Below are 15,030 nucleotides of genomic sequence, written 5' to 3' on the forward strand. Positions count from 1 at the left end.
ACAAATATATATACACCACACACACACACACACACACACTCTCTTTTGGTGTGTTTATCAGAAGATAAGCAGAGGAGATTTAATCACCTTCAGATGTGAGGGGGACACTCCAAGTTGTCCTCATATTTGCATGCAGCACCTGACCCCTATGCGTGTGCGCGCGCGTCTCACTGCTAAACCATGGGCTCCATTGACGTAATCCCGATCAATGCCGTTTATTCCTGAGTGTTTTCAAACACAGTGGTAGCTGCTACATGAGAAGGTCAAAATATTAGAAACCGCAACAACCATTATAATCCTTGGCATTTTGTTTAATGAATACAGTGAACCACGGTTTATTCGTTTCAGATCTACCCGCAATTGGTGAAAAAGCGCAATGGACTATATAAAAGCATTTAAAAAAAAAAGAGTTTTTCCCCTCCACATGCTTTAAAAAGATTTCAACTTATTAAAACAAGCTTAAACGTATTAAACATACTTCATTGTACGTATTTGAACACAAAAAAACTAATTGCAAGCATAAAATATATAGTTTAGAAAATACTGTACCTATCTGTATGTGTCTGTGTAAATGTACCTTTAAGAGGCGGAGCCTGACGTGGTGGCGTGTGATCTTGGGGAGTCTGAGTGTGAGTGTCCAGGCGAGAGGTGTTGCTGACAGCAGCTTCTGTGCAAGCTGTGTTTATTTTATTGTGGCTGAGACGTGCATTGGTGACTGTAGCTCTCCTTTTCTACATGTGAGGGCATTAAAGTAAGTATACAGTTAAAAGCCCATTAAAAAAATAAATAATAATAATTAAAAAAAAAAAAGACTAAAAACATGATATAGCAGGGGATCATTGTAGATCAAAACTGAGAAAGATTAATTTTGTAAAAGGTACCATTTTTAGACACCTCTTGTCTGGGTCTCATTAGATCGTGCAAGTGTGCATAATTCACTCAAGTGAGTGTAAAATGCAAATATAAAATGGTACAATATATACCCTTAGTACTTAAGCGTAATAGTTTCCCGTGGGTTTAGCAACTCTGTAATAACACTTAATGAGCAAAGAGGTCTGAGTGAGTCACTTTAATATGCAGTTTACGGTCCAATTGTCCCAGCAGTGTTGGCGACCACGCGCTCGCCCAGTTGGGAGCGCTCCTCGCTGTCCACTTCCTCCGGAGCTGTGTGCGTGAATGGAGTCCGCAGCGGGACGCCGCTTCTTTTAACTCAGGTGCTTTCTGAGGCTGCCTCCCTCCAAGCGACAGGTTAAAGCTGCTGGTTTTTCGCCGGGCCATTCAACGAAAAGATTTATTGAAAATCGAGACCAATGTTCAAATGATGCTAAAAATTAAAATACTATAACTAATGTCTTAGTCAGTCATTCATATTCTATTGAACTGGATCAATTGTAACTGTATTCCAATCTTGTTCTTTGGAGTTGGTTGGTTAGTTCATTGAATGAGTTGTGTGGGTAGGTAATAGGTGATTGTCGGTTGATTAGTTGGGGTGGGCGGGTATGTTTGGTTTGTTGCTTTTGTTGTTGGTTGGCCTGATAGGTGGTGTTGATTGAGTTGGGTTAGTCAGTTGCTGGAGGGGATGGTTGGTTAGTCAGTTGGATTGTTTGCCTAATTGTTGTTTGGTATTGCAACGGTTGGTTGGGTTGAATTGTTGGTTGGTTGATTATGTTTTGTTGGTTATTTGTGCGGGTTGGGTTGGTTGGCTGATTTGTTGTTTGACCCCTTGGTTGGCTGGTTGAGTTACATTCGTTTGTTGTTTGATTAACTGATTATGTTAGTGGGCTAAGATTGGTTGGTTGACTGTTTGATTAGGGTTGGTTGGATGGCCGGTTGGCCTGTTTTGTATTACATTTGTTTTTTTTTGGTTGAGTTACATTAGTCAGTTTTTCTTTTGATTAATTGGTTGGTGGGTAACACTTGGTTGGTTGTTTAGTTGTTGGTTTGGGTTGGTTGGCTGATTGGGTGGGTTACACAGACTTAATTGTCATTTAGATATGAAGATGTACCTACTAATACAAATCAAGCAAATGACATCATACCTACCTTAACTAGTTCGTGAGATTACTCAAAAACAAACCATAACGAATGGGTGGTACATCGGGCAAAGAATCACCCATTAACTGTTGGCATCAATCTAGATGCCAAGAGGGTTATTATCATGGAATAGATTTGACACTTTTCACCATTTTTGTCACTATTTAATGAATGGTACAGTCCAATTTCAAATTAAAAAGCCACAGTCCTTTCTTTGTACCAGGTAGTAGCCTGCTATGGAACTACCAAATACCGGTCTGGTGTGCCAATGCTTTTTTTGTTTAACTTACGATTATATAGAGGTCTGCACTCGACTGTGACATTTGACTTGAGTTGATAGCAGTTGTGAAAGCATAAACTGAAGTCTTACCTTCAGATGCACATCCCACACCTGAGCATCGTACTGCCGGTGCTGGGCCACCAGGAGTCCAGCCTGCTGGGCCAGCTGACAGAACATCTGCAGGGTGTCACCTCGAAGTGGGGCGAAGACAAAGGCCACGCCCTGGCGGCCGATAAAAGTGTCAACAATAACTTCACACATACAGTATAAACACACAAAAATACCAGCCATGAATACACACAGTGCTTTTAGTTCCACAACAAAACAAATCCAAACTCCGTGGAAATATGAACGCGCGCACGCAGGCTATGAAGTTGGGTCTCAATAATCTCACAAGGAGTGAGACGTGTGTTAAGAAGAAAGCGTGTTTGTGTGTACGTGCGCGCGCACCCCAGACGTCCCGCAAGTACTAAGAGGATTAACAACAGGTTCAAAGTTTCTTTGAAATCCTCCAGCTTTGAGTTTGATTTCACGCTGATCGTGTTGTTATTGTTCTAATTAAACGGAGCACGGAGACAAGCACGTACAAACAGACAAATGAACACAAAAGCACAGGAAACAGCGGGGTGACTCGCTTTTTTTTATCCAAACATGCAGTGGTCTATTTGTAAGAGCCACCAACGAGAAATCAAACAGACAAAACACACACATACTCGCAGACATTAATCATCTGATTAAGAGGATCTCGCCACCCGGATGGAGCACCTTTGTCACAAACAACAAATTAGTGCCATTACATGAGAGAAGTCAGGCTTTTGTTAATTGTTTAATCAGCTTAGCAAATTATTAAATATTTGGCGAGGCTCTTCGTGGTGGTGATGTTGTGTCTGATGGCCGCCGCTCAAATCATATTAGCTGCCGAATTATCTCGGCGGGATTAAAGAGGGAGATATGATTATATTAGAGCGAGACGAAGCGCACAGATGTATGACAACGATGGCACAAGAGCTCGCCATTGTTACAACGCAGCGGTGTGCCACATCCAACTGTAAAAACATTGATTCTATTTTCCATGCGCACATGATCAAAATACTATGTTTGTGTAAGTAAAGAGAATGCATTGTTATGCATCGAACAAAGTATATCAAAGGACGACGACACCAAAAATATCTAAATAACTAACATGCACATGATATTGTGCGAATTGGTGCACAACATGACAAAGTTTCTATGAACTGCTTTTGTTTTGGATATTTATGAGATTATTATTACCGGTATTATGAGTTTCCATGGCAATAACCACATGCCTAGCGGGTACACAGCTGGTGACTGTTTTTCTCAATGTCTTTATGTCTCAAAAGTGTTCTCTGTCAATTGACTTTCTGTTGTCGTACTAGAGCGGACAAATTCCTAGTGTGTTCTTTGGACATACTTGGCAAATAAAGATGATACTGATTCTGATAGTGGGGAAGGAACCGCATGCGTCAACTGCAGTTTATTTCCTGTGATAAATATTTACCGACTGACTGCAATTGCTCATAAGTCCTGCAACTTGACTAAAGCACATGTTCCAGCTGAGGAAAAACAAGCCCAAAGTGTGGTGTTGCCACTAGCTTCCCTTATCAACATTTCATATACATTTTTGCTAAATTTAGCCAAGCTTGGATGTTTATCTTATGGGAGATTGGTGTCACATGGAGGATAGAGCCAGCACTTGCCAGAAATTCCTGATTTGACAATGTGCAGTGTTGTTTTTGCGCCAAACCTTTCTGGTGCCACCGGCATGCTTTTTTTAATTATTGGTAGCTGGTTATCTAGGTACCCAGTTACTGCACCTTGGTTTTATGGTATGGTATGGCTTTTGGTAGCTGATTACTTTGGAACATACGTGTAACAAATACATGGTAGCTGCTTCTTGTGGAATCGGTTTACTTGCAAACATACCTTTTGAAATTATGGCCCTACAACTCAACGTTGATTTCATCAGACCATAAAACATTTTCTCACATGCTTTTGGGAGACTTAATGTATAGTTTTGTAAAATGTAGCCATGTTTGGATGTTTATCTTATGGCAGGTTGCTGTCATGTGTCAAATACAGCCAGTGCATGCCAGAAAAATCCTGATTTGGTGATGGCAACAAACGTAGCTTTTGGAATAACATTCAACCGTGGTTTAATCAGAACATAAAAAACTTTAGAAATCATTCTTCTGGGAGATTGTTGTTACATGTCGTATAAACTCAGTACCTGCCAGATATTCCTGATTTGGTGACGTGCAGTGTTGCTTTTGCACCAAAATTAGGTCACCCAAAATAATGTGAAAATAATCTATCATGTGTTTGATAACACTAGATTGCTTTTTGGTCACAATTCCATAAGAATACAAAAACAACTGTTAAGTAGTGCTATTACTGAAAACTGATATTCTATTTTCCTGTAATTCAAGCATTAATTGCTGCTTAAATGCTTGAAAATAAAAGCAAAATAGCTTTTTCCGTTTTCTCTTCCAGTTAGTCTTCAGCTTTAAAGTGCAATTCACACGTCAATTTCTCGCTGTCGCCCGCCTTCAAGTGTGCAGGCGCTCTTCCCTTCTTCTCGTTTCATCAGTGCCGTTTTCATCTCCTTTTGACAAACTCCCTCCACCAGCCTGGCCTCTGTACTTAAAACGCGACCTGCTTCCTTCAGATGAAGCGAAATCTCAACCCTATCTCTTCCAGCCTTTTGCTTTTATTCCCAACAGAACACACACACTCCCCCATCTGCTTTGGCTGTCGCAGCATGGGGTCTTATCGCGGGGCCAAAAGGGAGAAGTTGCCTGGGATTTATGATGAAGGGGAGGCCAGGAGGCAGAGCCACAGAGATCAGAGCTGTGCATAAAGCATTAAAGCATTACATGATATTAATCCTGTCACACTATTAATGTGTGCTCAGGCCTAATTATGATTGAGGAAAGTGGGGAGGTGATTTAGAGGAATGGGGGATATAAGCACAGATATATACAGTAGACACACACACACGCATACACTTACGTTGGGTTGCAGTAATCTCCTTATAGCATCAACCAGGCTGCTTCTGTACTGGTCGAGAAACAAACTGAAAAAGAGAGAGAGAGACAGACAGAGAGAAAGAGCGAGAGGTCAGTGTGCATTGTCCTGATGGCAGCTGCAGATAAAGCGGCGTCATGTTTATTTTTATTTTGTTGACAAATAAACTCGCGAGACAACAGAAGGAAGGCAAAAAAAACAATTTGCATGAGTTTACGACCGGGGTGCTGAGTGTGTATTGGAGCCGGCCCGTTATCGAGGCTCTGAGAGGAATGAAGAACAGACCCAAAACGTGCACATACATACACAATATGCGGGCGTAGAGATACGCGTGGTTTGGATTCAGACACTTTGAATTGAAAGAAACATGGAAGTCGCCCATTTTTTGGACAGGGAAACATATTTGGTAGTGCAAGTCGAAATGGATGCCACAGTATAAGGAGATTTCGCTCAGCCAAAAAGCTAATAATGATTTTTTTTTTTTTATTCTATTGAATTTTTAGAAATAGTTAATCATTTTGGAAAATGTTACTTCAGTAGAAAGGTCTTATAATACCCTACAATAACTTTTAAATTAAATACGGTAATCCGCCGCCGCATTATAACAGTTTTTACTGTTTTTTTCTACTGTTTGTACAATATTTTTGTGTTATCCATTGCTCTTTCTCTCTCTCCACATACAAAACGTCTTTCAATGTGTTTGTATTGTTTTATAAGTGTGTTCAAAGACCTTAAAATATACAAGTACTGGAAATGCTAGAAAAAGGTAAAATACCGATTGAAGTATTCATATGAATATTCATAAAACAACTGAAATGAACTTAAATCATCAAAGTGGCACCACCCTTCTGCTAAAATGGTGTGTGTGGTTATTATGCCAGATGAGATATGATTAATTTGACTAAAATGCAACAATAGAGATTTGGCATAATCCTGCACATCCAACTGGAGCATGCAGCTGCAATCTGGACCTACAAAAAGTGTAATTCCTTTTGTTGAAATGTTACTCTAATTTGCATCATGTATATACAACCAGGAATATATACACTGCATATATTCCAAATACACATCGGGCTACTCACCCACAGCTCTTAAGTGAAACCAGGATGTGCGCAAGTTCTAGTTAAATCGAGTTTATTATTCTTGCCGGGGTCGACGGGGGTGTGAGGTTTATTTGCCTTGAAAGGTGAGAAGTTTGTGTTTGGTTTAGTTTGCCACGCGTATCCACTCGGAGAGGAAGAGCGGGCGGCGAGGAACAACAAGGAAGTGAGCTGGTTGGGTGGAGGCAGTGGCTTTAACATCCACATCCACACACACACACACACACACACACACAAGTGCAGGGGAAGGACAGGGTGTCACTGAGAGGCCAACAGACAAACTGAGTCAATTACATCTTTAAAAATATATATTGTCGGGAGAAAAAAAAACTATCTAACAAAAACTGATATTAAAGTGAATGAAAATCTTATTAGGAAAGGATGGATATTTGTGACATCACTTCTACAAGTGGCCAGTGTGCACAGCAATGAGGTGTCACAGGTGTCAGTGTTGCATTCCGTTCCTGGACTCTCAAATTGAGTGGCCTCGCCCTTTAAGACCACCCTATTGTCTCATGCTGACCTCCAGCGCCAGGACACACACACACACACACACACAAGGCGGTCATGGTCAAAGTGCACGAAAAGGGTGTGTGTCTATATTTGTCACGTTCTGGAGGGAACAAATGACATCATTTAGTTCATCAATGAGGGAGTGTGTTTCCAGCCCGCAGGCACCATGTTGGTGACCCCTGCCCTCAACCAAGCTTTCTGACACTGGGCAGCATATTTTATTCCACATTCCCTTGATATTCCTGACATTTTATTGTACCCTGCACAGTTTCAAGTCACCCCGTGCCAGATGCAGCTATACTTACTTTTTGGCTTCCAGTTATGAAGTGGTGTCCCAATACTTTTGTTTTGTAGTTTACTAACATAGTGTAGCAAACATCGGCTCAGGGTTTTATCTCAGTGTCTACACACGGTCGGATTTTTGAGAGGATCCAGCTGGCCAAATTCCAGAGCCAAGAATTCGGTGCCACCCATATCCCCACTGTAGGAATGCCTCAGTCTCACATGCATGCGCACACCCATTCAATCATGGGTGCAACACAATCTGTGCAACACCACAAGGAACGAGCCCATTCACAATCCCGTCGCACTCTGAAAACATTAAAACGTCAAACATGGAGGCCATGCTGCTCTGAATTATTGGCCACAAAAAAATAAAAACACTAGAGTTTGAATTAGTCGAAATGCCGTTTGGATAAAGAATGGAGGGTTTAATAAATAATCTTGCACCATACTGTATGGTCGGTCAAACATCAAATTGTGCAACCCCAATTCCAATGCAGTTTGGACGTTGTGTTAAACATAAATCAAAACAGAATACGATGATTTGCAAATCATCTTCAACCTATATTTAATTGAATATAGAATATTCAATAATATATAAATAATTGAATATTTGGGAACAGGTGGGTGCCATGATTGGGTAGAAAAGGAGCTGCCCTGAATTGCTCAGTCATTCACAAGCAAAAATGGGGCGAGGCAAATCATTGTATTCTGTTTTTATTTATGTTTAACACAGCGTCCCAACTTCATTGGAATTGGGGTTGTATCTATATGACATTCGTCAACTAAATCTACAGTGCCTAACATGCATTCGACCACCCGGAATCATGAAGCGCAATATACTATTTGTTTTACTTTTTCTTTGTAAACTTGAAAATTCATAGTTAATAATAATGCTGACATTTTAGCTTTAAAAGTATTATTTGGGTTGAAGAGCTTCTACTGCAGATACTACTGTATCAATCACTATGATAATTTTGCTGTTAATTGAGGATAAATATGGCATAGCACTGTGGTTAAGCGCTCGCTATAGTGCTACAAAGCACCGATGTCAAACCTGCGGCCCGAGGGCCAGACCGAGCCCGCCACATCATTTCATGTGGCCCGCTTTGGCAAAATCGCGTGGATGTATTTAATGTTTTTTTGCTAAATTGCAAATTATCTTCAGGTTTCATAATGTTGAGCTATTGCCAGCATTTTTGTTACCAAACTCCATGTTAAAATAAGTAGAACAACAGTTGAACAACCTATTTTCAGTGATTTCTGATATCAAAACTCATTACCCATCATTGTTATGTGTATGTATAAATATGATGAGATGATAACATTTCTATGATTGCACAGTCATAACGGCCCTCCGAGGGAAACCAAAACTACAATGTGGCCAGTGACAAATAAGTTTGACAACTGTGCTATAAACCACCCAGCTTCAACTATTCTTAAATGATGTTTGCATTTTGTTGACATTAAAATGGTTCCTCGAAATTTAAATAAACGTTAAATGAACAAATGTCAAGACAAAAATTCAAATAGCTGTAAAATAGGAGGGTTTTTTTTCATAGAAACTACATTATTTTGAGCGCTAATTTATTGTGAGGACTGGTCGGGGAGGTAGGACATTTCCACTGTTAACAACACGAGCAAAAACAATAGTCAGACTTGAGAGCTCTTCTTTTGTCCAAGCAAAGGAAAGACAGTGGGGGATATCCAATGACATTACAACAAAATGAAGCAGTAATACACTCGCCGTTATGCTACTACGCACGCACACTCTCACTGGTCACAGTTGGAGACGTAATTAATCAAAGTGGATGGCGCGTTGTTGACCTTTTCTCAGGTGATCATCACAATGACGTGCCCATTAATCGGTCAGCCGTCACTCTTCAACAGGCGCCACTGCAATTATCTCACGACCGTTCAAGGATGGAGCTAGCAGAAAGTGACCCACACACACACATACATACGCGGAAAGCATGATGCTCGTCCTCTATGGGAGAACTTTACATGTAATTGATTCCTTTCTCGCCTGATTGCACGTAAATGTAAAATATCCTCCATCAAGCCATCCGTCCTCTTTGGCTTTGTGGGGTTTTGGAGATGACTATTACCTGGAAGGACCGTGACAATACAATAACAGCATTGGCTAATGCTGCACTTAACGTACGCGAATACAGAAAGTGTTCTTTCTGTCTGTCGAGACCAGTGATTCCCAATCAGTGTGCCGTGGCACATTAGTGTGTGCCATGAGTGATCTTCAGGTGTGCCGTGGGAAATTGTCAATTTTTTTTAATTATTCATTTACAAGAAATAATGTATCTTTGTTCTTCTATTTATGCCAGTGAGGCATAGTGACAGACAGAACAAATAAATGCTCCTCTATGAGATGGCAGGAAGTACATACAGTAATTACTATGTACCTACATTTTGTGATTTTTGTTTGTTGGTGTACCGTGAAATTTTTCAGCTGTAAAGTACGTGCATTTGCTCCATAAAGGTTGCAAATCCCTGGTCTAGACCAGTGGTGAGTGGTCAGAAACAGCAAGACCTTTGCAGACCTAAACATGATGAGAAGCACTGACATTTACAACCTAAATTCTAAAATGTCTTCCATGAAATTGTATTAATTTACTTCCAACAGTTTATTCTTTTCATTTCAAAGCGCTTCTATGAGCTAAAATATTATATTTAAAATGTCAGATCATATCACATCGTATCAACGCATATCGCCCTTGTCTCGTATAACATTATATTACTTTGTAACTATTGCATTGTATTATACGTTATCACATCGTATTAATCTCGAATCACATTCAAAATCATGTATTGTATTAGTGTATCAGGTATTTTATTGCCTCGTATCATCACACCGTATCGACCACTGTATGGAATTACATCGTATTGGCCTATCAATCGCATTACGTCATAGTATGTCATATTCCATTGTATTACATCGGATCACATTACATTGCAATCCACTCATCGAATCACATCGCTTCCAATTGCATCGACTATTGCATGGAATCGCATCGCATCTGCCTTTAATTGATCGTATTATTTCACATCTAAATGCATCACAGTACACATATTACACTAAATTACATTATATAGTATCGCATTGCATCATAGGGAATCACATCGACCTCGTATTCAACTACATCGTATCGTATCGAATCACATCGCATTGTATCGCATCATGTATGTGTATCACACAATATCACATCATGTTATATTGTAGGACATTGTATTGTATCTTAAATAAGATCGGGGCATACACTCACACATGCGTTTGTACACAGAGCTTAAGATTGCATTTGCCACCAGGTCTACCTTTCAAAGACAGACTCGCTAATTTGTGATGTTTACATTATCGCCCATCGCTCCGTTTCAATCTCCTCCTCTTCTCCTCCTCCTCCTCGCATCCACCCTTCAAACTCCTTCTTCATCTTACTGCACCCGCACCCTTGTCCAGACGCAATTATTTGCAATTTGCCTAAGTCATCCATTTGCCAGGACATGGAGCGTGAAAACGAAGCAATTTAGTGTAAAATGGAGGCAGGCGGCCAACGGAGCGCACGTACATACGTAAGTGCGCATGTGAATGCGTGAGGTGGACCCGCGGAGGGGGAAGGTCCTGGTCCTGGTGGGGGGGCCGCGCAAGAACGGTCACCCCAAAGTGAAGATGAATGTGTGTGTGTGTGTATACCTACCAGTCTGCACACATGACAACGTCGAAATGGGCTTCTAACGCTGAAACGTCCAGTTCACAGTCCCACCTCAGCACTCTGCAACAAAAACATTGACCACGTTCAAGACTTTTTCCACCCAATTCTACCTGTGACCAAGCTTGACATATGCAACTTTTCAACCTTAAAACTCATTTACATTTCATTAACAGTAGGGGTAGCCATGGATTGACCTTTGAGAAATTTATTAGGAACCACATGCTTGACAACTGTAGTCCTATAAAAGGAATTTTCATGATTTACAAAGTGGGTAATAATAATGCCATATACGCTTGGTAACTTACTTTAAATGAACACCTCTTTCATCACCAAGTGTGGGCTCACTATTTGGCAGTGACTGCCTGTACGGTCACTGCTGAGACTGTAAAGTTACCACTTATAATTGTACTCTTGGTGAAGTGTATTATTATTGTTTAATAAGGAGCTACTAACACATGCTAACAAGAGTACCCTTATATAAGGTAATGTAATACATTAGTCAATCGTAACGTCATGAACTTACTAAAAATCATGAATTAACACTCCACCTCTTTTTAGCAACAAGTGTGGGCTCACTATTTGTCAAGTTCAAACCACTTTGTTACCGTTTATAAGTGTAATCCTATTTGTATGACTTTCGCCTGCGTATCATTATTTCATAATGAGCTATTACCATTTAAAACTGGTGGGACCACTTTTTGGCAAACAGTGTATTAAGTGTTAATAACCCATTTATAAACAATGTATAGACCTTTCAGATGGGTACATTAAGTTGGTACCACATATTTATAATTGTATTTTTATAGTCCTTGACAAAAGTGAAATAACATCTGCATTTTTTTCTTAGTTGGACATTTTGTTTTTGGTATTTCAATTTTGGTTAGATAAAGCTGTTGTCGTGTTATTTTTAGGTTGCATTTATTCCGTGTATATGCAGAAAGTGCTAAGAAGTACTGTGGATTTTTCCCCCCCTGCTTTTCAGGGCGTAAACTGGGTTAGGGACTGTGTTGCTGGTCAGTGTTGAGCCGTTTTCTCTTTCCTCTCCCCTCGCTCATGCTGTCAGATTGGTGGGATTATTAATTAGGCATTATTAACACTCTGTAAACAAAACATTAGGCCCTGCTAGAAACACAATCCCAAATCGTGGCAGGGGGTCCCCCACACACAGCATTCAGCGCATCCCCCTCCTCCCCTCTTCCTCCTCTCGTCCAATCACATCGCGCCCCCGCCATAATCTACAGAGAAAACAATCAAAGTAATGTGGCTTAATTACACGTTGACTTTTTCTCTCCATCTTCCACTTGTGTAAATATGCACAGGAGGGAGGAGAGCGAGAGGAGAAGCGCGGGTTGTGGAGAGAGAGGTACAACAATTAAAACACATTTTAGTTCTTTCATATAGTGTGAGCCGTGTGCTTTCTGGATGAGAGCTTCCCATCAAGAAGAATGATTGTGCTTGGATGACTTAAACGCACACGCACACACAATACACTGCTATTGCGAAGTACTTCAAGTTGCTTCATTTGTAGACATTGATGGAGCGAATCAATTTAGGGACGAGGTTTAAGGACTAAGCGTGCCCTACACTTCCTGAGAACTGTCATTGTGCCCTTGTGCAAGGAAAATACAACCCCAATTCCAATGAAGTTGGAACGTTGTGTTAAACATAAATAAAAACAGAATACAATGATTTCCAAATCATGTTCAACCTATATTTAATTGAATACACTACAAAGACAAGATATTTAATGTTCAAACTGACAAACGTTATTGTTTTTAGCAAATAATCATTAACTTAGAATTTTATGGCTGCAACACGTTCCAAAAAAGCTGGAACAGGTGGCAAAAAAGACTGGGAAAGTTGAGGAATGCTCATCAAACACCTGTTTGGAACATCCCACAGGTGAACAGGCTAATTGGGAACAGGTGGGTGCCATGAATGGGTAGAAAAGGAGCTTCCCTGATTTGCTCAGTCATTCACATCCAAAGATGGGGCGAGGTTAATGCTGAAAGGTACATACAGGTTTTGGAGAAACATATGCTGCCATCCAAGCAACATCTTTTTCATGGACGCCCCTGGTTATTTCAGCAAGACAATGCCAAACCACATTCTGCACGTGTTACAACAGCGTGGCTTCGTAGTAAAAGAATGTATTGCGGGGTACTAGACTGGCCTGCCTGCAGTCCAGACCTGTCTCCCATTGAAAATGTGTGGCGCGTTATGAAGCGTAAAATACGACATCGGAGACCCCGGACTGTTGAACAGCTGAAGCTGTACATCGAGCAAGAATGGGAAAGAATTCCACCTACAAAGCTTCAACAATTAGTGTCCTCAGTTCCCAAACGTTTATTGAATGTTGTTAAAAGAAAAGGTGATGTAACACAGTGGTAAACATGACCCTGTCCCAGCATTTTTGGAACGAGTTGCAGCCATAAAATTCCAAGTTAATTATTATTTGCTAAAAACAATAAAGTTGATCAGAATCAGAATCATCTTTATTTGCCAAGTATGTCCAAAAACACACAAGGAATTTGTCTCCGGTAGTTTGAGCCGCTCTAGTACGACAACAGACAGTCAATTGACAGAGAACACTTTGGAGACAGAAAGACATTGACAAAAAAAAAAAACAGTCACTGAGCAGTAAAGGCTTGCTAGTTATCTGGTAATGCCGGTACATTATTATTATTTTTATTGACAATTGTGCAAAAAGATGCAGAGTCCTCTAGCACTTGGAGCAGTGTTTATCAGTATGAACATTAAATATCTTGTCTTTGTAGTGTATTCAATTAAATATAGGTTGAACATGATTTGCAAATCATTGTATTCTGTTATTATTTATGCTTAACACAACGTCCCAACTTCATTGGAATCGGGGTTGTATAATACTGCTCAGGCTGCCTCTCTGACGCTCTACTGGTGCTGTAACAGATTCTTATGGGCCATTTTTTGTTATTGTGTGCAGTATCTGTGCAGTATGTGTACAAGGAACCCTTACCAATATGCGGATTGCTACTCACAAATTCACATTTCCGCGTCGTTGACTGTTGGTTAGATGTTCTTTTTCTGAAATGCTGTTACATTTACGCCTGATATAACGAGACACACTCCCTCCAACAAGTGCAACTTTTGTCTTGTCAGTCCATAGAATATTCTCCCAAAAGTCTTGGGAATTATTCAGATGTTTTTTTTGCTGCGCCTCAGCAGTGGTTTTCGCCTTTGAACTCTGCCATTGATGTCATGGATTTTGCACTGTCTCCTCCTTATTGTTGAGTCATGGACACTTACCCAACTTGAGGCAAGGGATGCCTGCAGTTCTTTAGATGTTCCTTTGTGACCTCCTGGATGAGTCGTCGCTCTTCTCTTGGTGTAATATTTTTTTAGGCCGGTAAATCCTGGCAACGTTCGCCACTGTTCCATTTGTTTTCCAATTGTAGATTATGGCTCTCACTGTCGTTTGATGGAGCCCGAAAGCTTTAGAAATGACTGTAACTTTTTCTAGACTGATAGATGTTAATTACTTTATTTCTCATCTGTTTTTGAATTTCCTTGGATCGTGGGACTTTGTTGCAGCTTTTGGAGAATGACTTGAAGTTCATACGCAATTGTGTATTTATTTATCATATTATTAGTAATACTTACGTTATTTTACTAAGAGTTCATATATGGCATTTATGTAAAAATATATAAAATATATACCAAATATTTTTTTTTAATATTACCAAATATATATTTTTAATTGATATAAAACTATATATGTGTAAATATTTTATGTATACTTTACATTTATTACACAATTAATTACACATACAGTATTTCATTTTATTTTTTGCCAGACGTACAAAAGGAGGATCAGCCTAAACCGTTAAGGTTGACAGGTTAATTAAGGTCCGTCCACATCAAACAGCGTAGGAAAATAAGCTTGGCAATTTAGCGTCGCCCATCTGTCTAGGACAGCCGTTTTTGATTGGGGATCATTTGAGAAAATTCCCCAGTAAGAGCCCTAGGATTTGCCCCAAAATATCAGTTTCAAACCAAAATGCCCGACATCCCGTTC

At 40.1% G+C, this 15,030-nt stretch overlaps 1 protein-coding gene across 8 annotated transcripts in view; it reads right to left on the bottom strand.

The window, feature by feature from the left end:
- Positions 1-15,030, bottom strand: part of camkmt (calmodulin-lysine N-methyltransferase) — a 126,250-nt gene that overhangs the window by 9,874 nt on the left and 101,346 nt on the right. For 5 of the 8 annotated variants that reach the window (XM_061790970.1, XM_061790971.1, XM_061790972.1 and 2 more), the window contains 5 exons: positions 10,962-11,036; positions 5,345-5,408; positions 2,405-2,536; positions 578-731; positions 88-221 (listed from right to left, as the gene is read on the bottom strand). In XM_061790970.1, coding sequence (XP_061646954.1) covers positions 121-221; positions 578-731; positions 2,405-2,536; positions 5,345-5,408; positions 10,962-11,036 — 526 coding nt within the window. In that variant the 3' untranslated portion in view covers positions 88-120. Of the gene's footprint in view, positions 1-87; positions 222-577; positions 732-820; positions 1,259-2,404; positions 2,537-5,344; positions 5,409-10,961; positions 11,037-15,030 lie in introns of those variants that run through there. The other 3 variants (XM_061790975.1, XM_061790974.1, XM_061790973.1) reach the window with 3 other exon arrangements.

Source organism: Phyllopteryx taeniolatus, chromosome 11 (genome assembly GCF_024500385.1).
Source record: "Phyllopteryx taeniolatus isolate TA_2022b chromosome 11, UOR_Ptae_1.2, whole genome shotgun sequence".
Taxonomy (NCBI): domain Eukaryota; kingdom Metazoa; phylum Chordata; class Actinopteri; order Syngnathiformes; family Syngnathidae; genus Phyllopteryx; species Phyllopteryx taeniolatus.